Source organism: Ranitomeya imitator, chromosome 6, assembly GCF_032444005.1.
Source record: "Ranitomeya imitator isolate aRanImi1 chromosome 6, aRanImi1.pri, whole genome shotgun sequence".
Classification (NCBI taxonomy): Eukaryota; Metazoa; Chordata; class Amphibia; order Anura; family Dendrobatidae; genus Ranitomeya; species Ranitomeya imitator.
The window spans coordinates 556,093,794-556,108,525 of record NC_091287.1 but is presented as its reverse complement, the minus strand read 5'-3'; the positions used below and the strand labels follow the sequence as shown (position 1 = coordinate 556,108,525).

Below are 14,732 nucleotides of genomic sequence, written 5' to 3'. Positions count from 1 at the left end.
ATGGATGGACACACTGATGACAAACTAATGACATTGGTACTTTTTTTTGTCACGTACATGTTTAGTACGGACTTGTAAATGAGACCTATGAGAGGTCACTGTGTGTAGTAAGGGACAACACTACGTGTAATAAGAGTTTACCATTTGCAACAAGGGATACCACTATACATTATAAAAGAAGAAACTATGTAATAAGGGATGGTGCTATATATATTAAGAGCAGACTCTATGTAATAAAGGACAGTGCTACATATAAAAAGAGAGCACACAATGTAATAAAGGACGTCACTCTACATCGAAAGAGATGATGTTATGTAATAAGGGATGGCACTATGCATAGCAAGAGAGGACATTGTAATAAAGAACAGTACTATGTATAATTAGAGCAAACACAATGTAATAATGGACGTCACTCTACATAGAAAGAGATGATGTTATGTAATAAGGGATGGCACTATGCATAGCAAGAGAGGACATTGTAATAAAGAACAGTACTATGTATAATAAGAGCAGACACAATGTAATAATGGACGTCACTCTACATAGAAAGAGATGATGTTATGTAATAAGGGATGGCACTATGCCTAGCAAGAGAGGACATTGTAATAAAAACAGTACTATGTATAATAAGAGCAGACACAATGTAATAAGGGATGGCACTATACTGTACATAACAAGTGCGGAAAGGGGGGATTCCAGTGAGACAGTGTTGGGAAGGTAAAAAATCCACATTTATTGATTCATTTTGAAATGGTGTAATTGTTCATGTCCAGCAGCTCATATGATAAACCTATGCATTTCAGCTGTTGCCAGTCTTACTCAAAACCTTGAGTAATGCTAGCAACAGCTGAAATGAGTAGGTTTATCATATGAGCTGCTGGATGTGGTGATCAATTACACTATTTACACTCTCTCGTTGGAATCCTCTCTTTCCCGATTTTAGGGCACTATGTAATAAGGGACAGTTCTATACAAAATAAGAGAGGACACTGTAATAAGGGACAGTGCTATGTATAATAAGAGAGGATATAATGTAACAAGTGCCGGTGCTATACAGAATAAGAGAGGACACTGTAATAAGCAACAATGCTATGTATAACTATTTTTATAGTGCCATTTATTCCATGGCACTTTATATGTGAGGATGTGTATACATAATAAAAACAAGTACAATAAACATGTACAATGCAAGCCACTGACTGGTACAGGAGGAGAGAGAATCCTATCCGTGAGGTCTCACAGTCTACAAGGGATGGGTGAAGATACAATTGGTAATGGTAGAGCTGGTCGTGCAGTGGTATAGTGAGAGGACGCAATGTAATAAGGGAGGGCACTATACATAATAAGAGTGGACACTACATAATAGCATACAGTGCTATGCATAATAAGAGTGGACACTGTAGAACTGTGTGAATCATTTTGCTGAAACCTTGTTCAGAAGCAACCTTTAGTATTTCGTTACCGCCGGACAGGATCTCTTTGAACTGCCTCCTACCTACTGGAATCCCAATCACCTCTTACCAACTACCTGCTGCTTCTTGCTTTTCACCCTTATTGTGTACCGCCACCAAGTCAAGGGGTTCAGTGATTCTAACCCTATACACTATTCTTCATAAAGAGAAAAGTTTTGCCTGCCAAAGTACATTCCAGCTAGGGGTGGGCGATAATTATTATTATTATTTATTGTTATAGCGCCATTTATTCCATGGCGCTTTACATGTGAGGAGGGGTATACATAATAAAAACAAGTACAATAATCTTGAACAATACAAGTCATAACTGGTACAGGAGGAGAGAGGACCCTGCCCGCGAGGGCTCACAATCTAATACAGTAGGTGAGGATAGAGCTGGTCATGCAGCGGTTTGGTCGATCGGTGGTTACTGCAGGTTGTAGGCTTGTCGGAAGAGGTGGGTCTTCAGGTTCTTTTTGAAGGTTTCGATGGTAGACGAGAGTCTGATGTGTTGTGGTAGAGGGTTCCAGAGTAGGGGTGATACGCGAGAGAAATCTTGTATGCGATTGTGGGAAGAGGAGATAAGAGGGGAGTAGAGAAGGAGATCTTGTGAGGATTGGAGGTTGCGTGTAGGTAAGTACCGGGAGACGAGGTCACAGATGTAATAATGAGGGTCATAGGTTCCTCTATTTGTATAGTATTGGTTCTCATGCTGGGTCCTGGTTCTCATTGAAAGGCTTGAGTAGCCAATATCCAGACATCAGTGTTGAGGACATTGGGCCCTAAATTTATTATAGTGTTGATATTTGTCGGACCAAAATATTAAAGGGTGACGTTATGACTCCACCCTAATCAATATTTTGCTACCTTAAAACACTCATGACCCTTGAATATGGCCCACAACCTAACAAGAAGGGTTCGTCCAAAAGAATCTATGCTCAAGAACCAATCGATAGGTCCTCCAGACTACTGACTTTGACCCAATGTCTACTGAGATGGACTCACAGATTGGTAGATGGTCACTAGATATGGTTTATGATGATGTATATATATTGTTGCATATATGGTGAAGGCTATGGATGAAGCTACCATCGGTTCTGCTAGCAGTCACACTCCACTGTGCAAGGAAAACTTTTTTGAAAGATAATTTGCAATTATAATGAAATCATCTCTCCGCGATGATGGATTCCCGCCCGGCCTCTCGCTGCGCGCCTTACAATAGGAACAGATGTGAAGCAGGTTTCCTCGTCTCTCTCATCTGAAGGAACGAAGTTTCGATGTAGGGTAATCCCCCTCTCCACCTTCCCACAGATAATATGCATGAGATGCTTAATTGACATCCCACTCAGAAAAATTGGAAGGTGTACACTGTAATTTGTGCTCTGTTCACACAATCCCCCTCACATAGCATGTGGAGCTTGGAAGTACAGCATGGTGGGACCAGAAGCCGAGCCTGCGAGAAGGCATGAGTCACCAGGAAAATTAGTCAGTGAGTAGGTGTTGAAGAACAGTGACTAAATAAGGCCAAAACTGCAGCTAGCCAGAGGAGAGTTCAGCACTGAAAAGAGAGAAAAAAAACCTAAATGTAGAAAATTGCCGAGATTCAAAGAACACAGAGAACCCTTTATAAGAACAAAGGCGGAAAATGAAAAAAGAAACAATGTCGGAAATTTCTACAAGACAAAGCCGTTCATAGACCTCCCATTCAATGTGCAATGGATCAGTAGCTATCGAGTGGGGGGTTGTAAAAGTAATAAATAGGACTGAGGGTGTTGTTAAATATGTGCTGGCGGTCTTCAGCATCCAACATTTTAAAGGGGTTGTCTAGGATTAGAAAACATGGCTGCTCTCCTCCAGAAACAACTCCATATCTGAAAAGTGACTTTATTTGGTATTCCAACTCAGCCTTAATTGAAGCAAATTAAGCCCAGCTGCAATTCCACAAACAATCTGTGGACAGAGGTGGCGCTGTTTATGATATGAAGTCATGTTCTATTAATTCTGGACAACTTTTTTGTGAATCATTATTAGCTGCTTGTCGCTTATTAGAAAACATGTGAAGAACTTGTTTGAACGCCCATTGCCAGCCGTGATGGCCATTTTCAAGAGTCATTGGGTTCATCCAATAAATCTACAATATTTTTTGGGTGGGACTAATACATTTTAAATGGATCTGATCTGAAGAACTCATGGAGTCCGACAATTAATAGAATTCAGTCTGGAGGTTGGATTTGACCTTGACCAAAAGTAACGGCTAGAATATTCATTGATGATATTGAGGATTATGGTGGTCAACAGACTATGGCCAGATCTACCTGCAACCACCATGTTGTGCTATTCGGTCAACCCAATGGTGAGTTTGAGGTTCAAAAATTCATCATTTCTCAACTCTGAATTGAAAAATTGATCGTTTTTATGTTCCCTCTTTTGAAATCTCATCTTGACCCACAAATTCCATAATACAAAAAGAAATGATTCAACTGGTGTAAAAAAAAAAAAAAGAAACTCTACTAAAATTCATGTCATGTATTGACAGGTCAGAGGATAAATTGAAGTAAGTACTCAACCATTTCCCAAAACTGAAGAGCACTGACACCGTTTTATGACTTTTATGACCAGATTTCTATTACTCGGAATTTCCAATGCATCATTCATTTGGTTAAATACGCATCTCCATAGTCCTATATCTCATGATAGTCAAGTAGAGTCATATGATTTCATCTGGTTTCAAAAAGTCCCATCCGTTTGTTTAAGAAATTATTTTGGTCTAGGGTCATTCATCCCAAATGATAATTCAACAGTATATACATATATAGTTATGAAGAAGCTTCTTTCAAATGACCACTCAAAATATGCATTCAACGCTCTTCTCAGTGAGATGTCTACTTAGAAAATTAATCTCATGGATGGTGGGGTCTTCTCCAAGAGGTGGCCATTTGAAGAAGTTTCACCACATTTCTGATACTCAATCCTGAACCCTAGCACACAAACGTTCAATTGTAAAAAAAAATAATCTCAGAGTTTCCTCTATTGCCTCATTAGCTCTAGAGTTATTCCATCGAGGAATAAACTCCACTTTCGAGCAAGTCGTCAGATTCCCACCTGTCACTGATTTCGTATTTGGACTGTAGATCTCTTCCCCCATTGTGTGTTTGTTGTAAGTCCCCCAACATATGACATATTATACAACGGTCTTGACTGTTTGTCAACCCACTTCAATAAAAATTCCAAATTTCCTCCGACCTAAATAATGTGAGTCAACGAATCTGAGCCACCACCCCACTCCGCAAACAAGATTGTGTCTATGAGAGTGCATATGTGTGTATACCACACGTAGGTGTGCGTAAAGTGGGAGGACATAGTCGTCACCCATCTGGTAAAATAACGAGATGAGACCTTTTTTGTCAATTTCAGACAGGGAAGACGTGTAATACTCCGTGGGAGATGTGTCTCCTGGTTATTATAGCTCAATTACGTGTTTTCGCAGAAAGAGAGAGAAAGGGAATTACACATTCTTCCAAAGCTGGAGTGTTCACAGTCTTCAACGTGTTAGCTGAATCATGAGGAGGGGGGGCATTGAATTGGCATCCCAATGTTCCGGTTGTCAGGGAGACAGAAGCTCCAACCAATGAGCGTCGTAAACGTAGACTGGGGTTTGCTGATAACTCACATGTCGAGCTCGGCAAGATACAGTATAAATACTGAGCCTGGAGAACTATCCTCACAAACTCAGATGGGAGCAGATAGGAAGTAGTTTTCTCTCTTCTCTTGCATTCGCACCGACTTTCAAGGATCGTTACCGGCTCAAGAGTTAGCTTTCTCCGAAGCTTCACTTTTAACTCAAAGACTTTCTTTTCTCCGCTTGTGAGAAGAATCTTCTCTGCATTGAAGCCTTGGACAAGTCTTCTTCTAATCATCTCGATTCCTCTCATGCTACAAAACTTCTGAAAGGACTGGACACTTTTCTTGGGTGATATCCATCTACCATCTTTCCTATCTTTGCTTAACTTTAAACAAAAAATTGCATTGCTTTACTGAACTGAACATTTTACCTTGTTACTTTCTTCTCTGAAGGAATTGTACAATTTTTGGGGGGTGTTTTATGAAAGTGCTCTTAACCCAAAAAGCATAGAGAGAGGGGTTTACATGTCAAGTAATTTCTTGCTGAGAATCTCATTAACGATAACTTTTGTTCACTCGGCAAAACAATTAAAAATTTAAATATTTTTTAAAATTTGATACATTGTAACAATTTGAAATTGTGACCATGGCAGCAAGCATGGCTCTTAGTAGCATCGTAGCACCCGCTCTCTCTGTGCCTGAACAAACTGTGGCTCTACAGATAGGTACTTGTAGTCCAGCAGAAATGTTGGACAGGGTCAGAAAGACGCAGGTGTATATTCTTTCTGGAGTTTCCAGACAGGTTGAGAATGAGCTGAAAGGGTTTAAGAGGTCAGTCCAGAGATTAAATTCTAACATGAATGATCAGTCCCCAGTTGTTGGGATTCAGAGGTGGAAACGATCTATCAAGGCTTGTTTGTTGAGGTGTCAAGATACTTTAGTGAACTTGGAAAGGTGGGTGAAGAGGGAGATGAACTCTTGGAGAGGGGTGTTCTCACGTTTTGAAAAAATGGTTAGTAAGGCCGATCAGAACTTGTGTAGGACATGTAAGATGGAGGAGAAGCATAGGAGGTCTTTCTATGGAGAGAAAAGCGATAAAGAAAAAGAGGCAGAGGCCAATCAAGAGATTGTTGATCCTTATGCTCCCAGCCCACCATCATCTCCACCCCCACCACCACCTCCACTGCCAGCCCAATCTTGCCACCCACACCATTGGGTTGTCATTTCTGTTGATATTTTGGCTCCTCCTGAGTTTGATGCCAAAATGTCAGAAGATCCACGTGAGTTTTTAGTGAACTTAGAAAAGTTTTTTAAGCGTAGTGGGTGGAATGAGAAAGTTTGGCTTTCTCAAGTAGACAACCACTTGACCGGGGCAGCAAAGAAGTGGTGGGAATATAGGCAGGAGACAGTAGAAAGTTGGCATGACTTCAAAGTCGCTTTCTTGCAGTACTGTGAAAGGATAGTCGTTAGGGAAGCAATCAAGAGGGACTTAGATCTTCCTCAGAGACGTTGGGAACCACTTGAGCAATTTGTGTGGAAGAAAAGAGCTTTGTATCATAGACTTTATGCTGATGCCAATGAGGAGGAGATGATCCGTTACATTATTAGCACTCTGCACCCAGAGATCAAGAGGTTCCTCAAATCCCCTCTCCCTAAGACGATGGAACAGCTGGTGCAGATGGGGAAGGAAATCCAATTTGATTTTGAACAGTCAGAGAAACTAACCCTTAAGGCGGCTTACTCAGATGAGCAAATCAGCACAAAGCTAAATGTTATCGTCACCAAGGACCCTTACGATAGTAATAGCAATAGCATAATCACTGAGAAAGCGGGTTACATCGAAGCGTGTTAAGCAGGAGGCTTTGCAAACTTTGGGGTGAAATTAATGCTCTTGAATGAAAAATACTTGTAGACTTTGGAAGAAAAAGTCAATTTAGGCTCAGAAGTTGAAGGAAAGTTGTGAGTTTTGAGCAAGAAAGTTGGTATATGGTCAATTCGACAATGAGACTATCTCATCGTAGACATAGGAGATGTGTGTTAAAATGATATATTACATTCAGAAAAAATATGCTCTGTACAAGTTTTATAACATGAGGAATAAGGTTAGAGGGCAATGAATTAACTTCTATTTTAGCAACTGATGCATAGATGTAGTATAACAATTCAAGGTTTTCTCATGTGCACAGGACATATTGCCCTGCATGTAGCCAGAAAGTAAGCAGCAATTGCTTTCTATCATCACGTAGAGCAATGGAAACTATGGAAAAGTTAGTGAATTGTCACCAGAATCTGGTGTCACAACTTTTTGATGCAAATAATAATTAAAAAAAAAAAAAAATCAAAAATACAATATTGATGATTTTTGCACAAGTGTTTTTTCAGGGAATGGCGTAGGTAAGAAAGTTCACAATTTGTTCAGTTTTAAGAGCATTTTTTTTTTATATCAAATGTATAAATAAGAAAGAATAAATCATATTTTTTTTTGTATTTATTACTATGCTGTATGTACCAAAATGTCAACGGTGATCTATACTGTACATAAGATAAATGCGACCTATTGTAAAGAGCGACAAAAGATGTCCTTGAAAATATCATTAATGGGACTTTTTACCATATTTTATTAGCAAGCAATAATATGCTTCAAAAATTCTAAAACGTCATGAAAGGCAATGTAAAATTTATTTTTATAACAATTTAGAGAATTTGTAATTTTTGGGGTGGTTCATATTGTATAATGATACTTTTGGTGTTTTTGTACATGTAGAATATTCATGAAAACATATAGTAGCAATTTGTATCAGACAACAATAACGTATCAAACTCGAACCAAATTTTTTGGAAATAATCTTTGGACATTACTAGACATTTCTACTTGATGGACATTTTCATATATGTACATCTTCATGACTTGGAAGTGGAAAGTTTCAATGGACAAAAAAAAAAACTAATGGACCAAGCAGAGAACCATTTCAACACCTACAAAGTAGATACGAATGCCCACAAACCAACGTTCTTAGCTATGCCAACTACACAAGTGCGGTGAGGAACACAGAACTCTAAGTCAGCTTCTCTCAGGAATATCTGCAAAATTCAGGACTTTTTGAAACATTCTTCAAACTTTTGGAACACTGGTGTTGGACTAGATCTTAGCAGAATCCAGAAGTCTAGTAGTCACCGATCAAAGGATATTCATCTGGCCTATGTACAATGACTTGGGAGACCAAGAAAGACATCCCAGAAGGGCCTTGTTCTTGCTAACGTCCATGAGGTTGGTCGTGAAGAACATCCATCCGATGAGCTGGAGACCCTCTGACAACAATGTAAGTGTACAATTTGAACTCTTCAATGTTAATGTCTACAAAATATAATAGATTGGAAAATCTTAGCCACAAAATATTAATTTTAAGCACAACTTTCAGATCACTACCTTAAGTGGTGGCTTAACTTCAAATGTCTTATGGTCGATGGACCTAAACTATTTACCCCGTATTAGACCTAGTAGACCAATAGATTTATAGTCTAATGTAAAAAGTTTAAAAAAAAATTACACAAAAAGACCTAAACTCAACTCTCTTTATCCTTTATTTTCAGGTGCCAGCAGTAATCAAGCTGTTGACCTTCGGGAAAATGGCAAATATGGCAAGACTACACTCTTCGTCTTTCTCCTGTCCTTCGGTGGTGGAAACTGATGCCTACCACCTTGCTCATGCATGGTCAACTCTGGAACATATGACCTTCCAACAGTTCTCCTGGAACCGACTATGGACGTCAAGAAAATATCAAACTTCAAACAAAGAAAGAATCAACAAAAATAGCCAAATGCTACGAGCAACGATTTCCGACAAATGGCAACTTTGTACTTCTGAAGTTCCTGCCAGCACAGATCTTCATTACCGTCTCCAGACATCGATAAATCAAGGCCAATAAGGCACCACAAAGGCCTGACAACTTTGTAGGACGTGTTTGTGATCTATTTCATCTCACCCATAATATGACAGATGATCGATACCTCTCTGACATTGAATCAAATTGCACAAGTGAAATGTTTCGAGTGGCCTGGACATGACAGATAAAAGTGACCTTAGTTTGGAAGCCTTATCAAAGTTACAACACAAAAATACATAACAATTGAAGACAGTGTCAGGTTCTGTACCAATGGTCTATAATACGTGTATGGAAGCACATTGCATTTATCCAAAGAGGTCTTGTAAAATTCATTTTGTAAAACCAATCGTGTCAATGTACAGAGGACTATTGAATAATAAAATGTGAAAATATTAACTATTTTTGTGTTTTTACTCCAGAATATGTACTAGGTCTAATTAATAACTAGTAATCTCAAGCTGCTTTTCTGTCTCTCCTCCATGCTTTACATTGCAGCTCTATTCCATTAGGACATAGCTTATTTTGACTACTGAATAGTCTCATCAAAACCACTGCAATCCCCAATGCTTTACAGTGCAGCTATGTTCTATTAAGTCACCGCTATTTTTAGGTACACCAGCTACCATATAATATATCTATATTGGTCTTTCCTCATGCTTTACAGTGCAGCTCTTTTTTCCAATAAGGCATTGTTATTTTTCGGTATTCCAGGAGCGTGTAGTGAAGTCTGAAGTAGTCCAAAATTGACCCTATTCCTCATGCTTTACACTGCAATTAATTTCACTGAGACAGTAGAGGGAAGAGGCTTAAGGCAAAAGATAGATAGAGGAAAGGAGATTGAGGCTTAAGGCAAATAATAGATAAGGGGAAGAGGGAAGATGCTTAAGGTAAAGGATAAAGAGTGGAAAGAAGATTGAGGCTCAAGGCAAATAATAGACAGGTGGAAGGTTGGTAGCAATTTTTGGCAAATGATAGTGGGAAAAGGGGTAGCTGCTTTGAGCAAATGACAGACAGAAAAGGGGTAGTGGCTGGGTAGGGGATATACGATTGAGCTCACCCTTTGATAACCAGACCACAAGTGCAGCAGTCTCAAAATTTAGCCAAGTCAATGAATTGGTCATCTGCCATTGTTCCACAGCCTGCAAGCTGGATCTGAGCACCAGTCATAAAGAGCTCCATCAAACAGAACAGCAATTGCGGCTAATATTTAGTTTTCCAGCTCACACTGGGACCATACAATAGGGAAGAACAGCAGCTGAGGCGTCACATAAAAAGCTCGGCACAAAGAAAAGATGGAGCTGAGATGTGACTCATGTAGACATGCCAGCGCTGGCCGGGCGCCTTCACTAAGCTGTAATTTTTCCATCATTTAATCCTCTAGAAAAATGTAAATGGCAAATGGTTACCATAGCAGAAACCGCACGAAATACTGACACCGACACAAAACGTGGAGGAGGAGAGGTGTACGAGCTAGTGCAAGGCGAAGGCAGAGAAAATACTGGAGATGTCCAGGTTATACCAGCTCTACATATATAATTATATACAGGAGATGCCCAGGTTATACCAGCTGTACATATATAATTATATACAGGAGATGCCCAGGTTATTCTGGCTGTACATATATAATTATATACAGGAGATGCCCAGGTTATACCAGCTGTACATATATAACTGTATACAGGAGATACCCAGGTTATACCAGCTGTACATATATAATTATATACAGGAGATACCCAGGTAATACCGGCTGCACATATATAATTATATACAAGAGATGCCCAGGTTATACCAGCTGTACATATATAATTATATACAGGAGATGCCCAGCTTATACCAGCTGTACATATATAATTATATACAGGAGATGCCCAGGTTATACCAGCTGTACATATATAATTATATACAGGAGATGCCCAGGTTATACCAGCTGTACATATATAATTATATACAGGAGATACCCTGGTTATACCAGCTGTACATATATAATTATATACAGGAGATACCCAGGTTATACCGGCTGTACATATATAATTATATACAGGAGATGCCCGGGTTATACCAGCTGTACATATATAATTATATACAGGAGATGCCCAGGTTATACCAGCTGTACATATATAATTATATGCAGGAGATGCCCGGGTTATACCAGCTGTACATATATTAACATAGTAACATAGTAACATAGTTAGTAAGGCCGAAAAAAGACATTTGTCCATCCAGTTCAGCCTATATTCCATCATAATAAATACCCAGATCTACGTCCTTCTACAGAACCTAATAATTGTATGATACAATATTGTTCTGCTCCAGGAAGACATCCAGGCCTCTCTTGAACCCCTCGACTGAGTTCGCCATCACCACCTCCTCAGGCAAGCAATTCCAGATTCTCACTGCCCTAACAGTAAAGAATCCTCTTCTATGTTGGTGGAAAAACCTTCTCTCCTCCAGACGCAAAGAATGCCCCCTTGTGCCCGTCACCTTCCTTGGTATAAACAGATCCTCAGCGAGATATTTGTATTGTCCCCTTATATACTTATACATGGTTATTAGATCGCCCCTCAGTCGTCTTTTTTCTAGACTAAATAATCCTAATTTCGCTAATCTATCTGGGTATTGTAGTTCTCCCATCCCCTTTATTAATTTTGTTGCCCTCCTTTGTACTCTCTCTAGTTCCATTATATCCTTCCTGAGCACCGGTGCCCAAAACTGGACACAGTACTCCATGTGCGGTCTAACTAGGGATTTGTACAGAGGCAGTATAATGCTCTCATCATGTGTATCCAGACCTCTTTTAATGCACCCCATGATCCTGTTTGCCTTGGCAGCTGCTGCCTGGCACTGGCTGCTCCAGGTAAGTTTATCATTAACTAGGATCCCCAAGTCCTTCTCCCTGTCAGATTTACCCAGTGGTTTCCCGTTCAGTGTGTAATGGTGATATTGATTCCCTCTTCCCATGTGTATAACCTTACATTTATCATTGTTAAACCTCATCTGCCACCTTTCAGCCCAAGTTTCCAACTTATCCAGATCCATCTGTAGCAGAATACTATCTTCTCTTGTATTAACTGCTTTACATAGTTTTGTATCATCTGCAAATATCGATATTTTACTGTGTAAACCTTCTACCAGATCATTAATGAATATGTTGAAGAGAACAGGTCCCAATACTGACCCCTGCGGTACCCCACTGGTCACAGCGACCCAGTTAGAGACTATACCATTTATAACCACCCTCTGCTTTCTATCACTAAGCCAGTTACTAACCCATTTACACACATTTTCCCCCAGACCAAGCATTCTCATTTTGTGTACCAACCTCTTGTGCGGCACGGTATCAAACGCTTTGGAAAAATCGAGATATACCACGTCCAATGACTCACCGTGGTCCAGTCTATAGCTTACCTCTTCATAAAAACTGATTAGATTGGTTTGACAGGAGCGATTTCTCATAAACCCATGCTGATATGGAGTTAAACAGTTATTCTCATTGAGATAATCCAGAATAACATCCCTCAGAAACCCTTCAAATATTTTACCAACAATAGAGGTTAGACTTACTGGCCTATAATTTCCAGGTTCACTTTTAGAGCCCTTTTTGAATATTGGCACCACATTTGCTATGCGCCAGTCCTGCGGAACAGACCCTGTCGCTATAGAGTCACTAAAAATAAGAAATAATGGTTTATCTATTACATTACTTAGTTCTCTTAGTACTCGTGGGTGTATGCCATCCGGACCCGGAGATTTATCTATTTTAATCTTATTTAGCCGGTTTCGCACCTCTTCTTGGGTTAGATTGGTGACCCTTAATATAGGGTTTTCATTGTTTCTTGGGATTTCACCTAGCATTTCATTTTCCACCGTGAATACCGTGGAGAAGAAGGTGTTTAATATGTTAGCTTTTTCCTCGTCATCTACAACCATTCTTTCCTCACTATTTTTTAAGGGGCCTACATTTTCAGTTTTTATTCTTTTACTATTGATATAGTTGAAGAACAGTTTGGGATTAGTTTTACTCTCCTTAGCAATGTGCTTCTCTGTTTCCTTTTTGGCAGCTTTAATTAGTTTTTTAGATAAAGTATTTTTCTCCCTATAGTTTTTTAGAGCTTCAATGGTGCCATCCTGCTTTAGTAGTGCAAATGCTTTCTTTTTACTGTTAATTGCCTGTCTTACTTCTTTGTTTAGCCACATTGGGTTTTTCCTATTTCTAGTCCTTTTATTCCCACAAGGTATAAACCGCTTACACTGCCTATTTAGGATGTTCTTAAACATTTCCCATTTATTATCTGTATTCTCATTTCTGAGGATATTGTCCCAGTCTACCAGATTAAGGGCATCTCTAAGCTGTTCAAACTTTGCCTTCCTAAAGTTCAATGTTTTTGTGACTCCCTGACAAGTCCCCCTAGTGAAAGACAGGTGAAACTGCACAATATTGTGGTCGCTATTTCCTAAATGCCCAACCACCTGCAGATTTGTTATTCTGTCAGGTCTATTAGATAGTATTAGGTCTAAAAGTGCTGCTCCTCTGGTTGGATTCTGCACCAATTGTGAAAGATAATTTTTCTTGGTTATTAGCAGAAACCTGTTGCCTTTATGGGTTTCACAGGTTTCTGTTTCCCAGTCAATATCCGGGTAGTTAAAGTCCCCCATAACCAGGACCTCATTATGGGTTGCAGCTTCATCTATCTGCTTTAGAAGTAGACTTTCCATGCTTTCTGTTATATTTGGGGGTTTGTAACAGACCCCAATGAGAATTTTGTTACCATTTTTCCCTCCATGAATTTCAACCCATATGGACTCGACATCCTCATTCCCTTCGCTAATATCCTCCCTTAAAGTGGACTTTAGACAAGACTTTACATAGAGACAAACCCCTCCTCCTCTCCGATTTTTACGATCCTTTCTAAACAGACTGTAACCCTGTAAGTTAACTGCCCAGTCATAGCTTTCATCTAACCATGTCTCGGTTATTCCCACTATGTCAAAGTTACCTGTAGATATTTCTGCTTCTAGTTCTTCCATCTTGTTTGTCAGGCTTCTGGCGTTTGCGAGCATGCAGTTTAGAGGATTTTGTTTTGTTCCAATCTCCTCACTGTGGATTGTTTTAGAAATGTTCTTACCTCCCTTCTGAGTATGTTTTCCTGGGTCGTCTTTGTTCGAGTCTAATGTTTTTCTTCCCGTCCCCTCTTCTTCTAGTTTAACGCCCTCCTGATGAGTGTAGCGAGTCTTCTGGCGAATGTGTGTTTCCCAGGTTTGTTGAGGTGTAGTCCGTCTCTGGCGAGGAGTCCATCATACCAGTAATTCACACCGTGGTCCAGGAATCCAAATCCTTGTTGTCTGCACCATCGTCTTAGCCAGTTGTTTGCATCAAGGATCCTGTTCCATCTCCTGGTGCCATGCCCGTCTACTGGAAGGATAGAAGAAAAAACTACCTGTGCATCCAGTTCCTTTACTTTCTTCCCCAACTCTTCAAAGTCCTTGCAGATTGTCGGTAGGTCCTTCCTTGCCGTGTCTTTGGTGCCAACATGTATCAGAAGAAATGGGTGGACGTCCTTGGAGCTGAAGAGCTTTGGTATCCTATCGGTCACATCCTTGATCATCGCACCTGGAAGGCAGCATACTTCTCTTGCAGTTATGTCCGGTCTGCAGATGGCTGCTTCGGTGCCTCTCAGTAGTGAGTCTCCCACCACCACCACTCTTCGTTGCTTCTTGGCTGTACTTTTTGCTGTCACTTGTTGCTGTGTGCCCTTTTCTTTTTTGCTTGCTGGTATT

The 14,732-nt window shown here is 39.9% G+C and overlaps 1 protein-coding gene across 1 annotated transcript; it reads left to right on the top strand.

Moving 5' to 3' along the window:
- Nucleotides 1-5,174: 5,174 nt before the first annotated feature.
- ARC (activity regulated cytoskeleton associated protein) lies at nucleotides 5,175-9,353 on the top strand. The gene is made up of 2 exons (XM_069731997.1): nucleotides 5,175-8,392; nucleotides 8,664-9,353. Exon 1 carries the CDS (start codon nucleotides 5,719-5,721, stop codon nucleotides 6,922-6,924), a length of 1,206 nt encoding a protein of 401 aa, XP_069588098.1. The 5' UTR covers nucleotides 5,175-5,718; the 3' UTR covers nucleotides 6,925-8,392; nucleotides 8,664-9,353.
- Nucleotides 9,354-14,732: the final 5,379 nt, after the last annotated feature.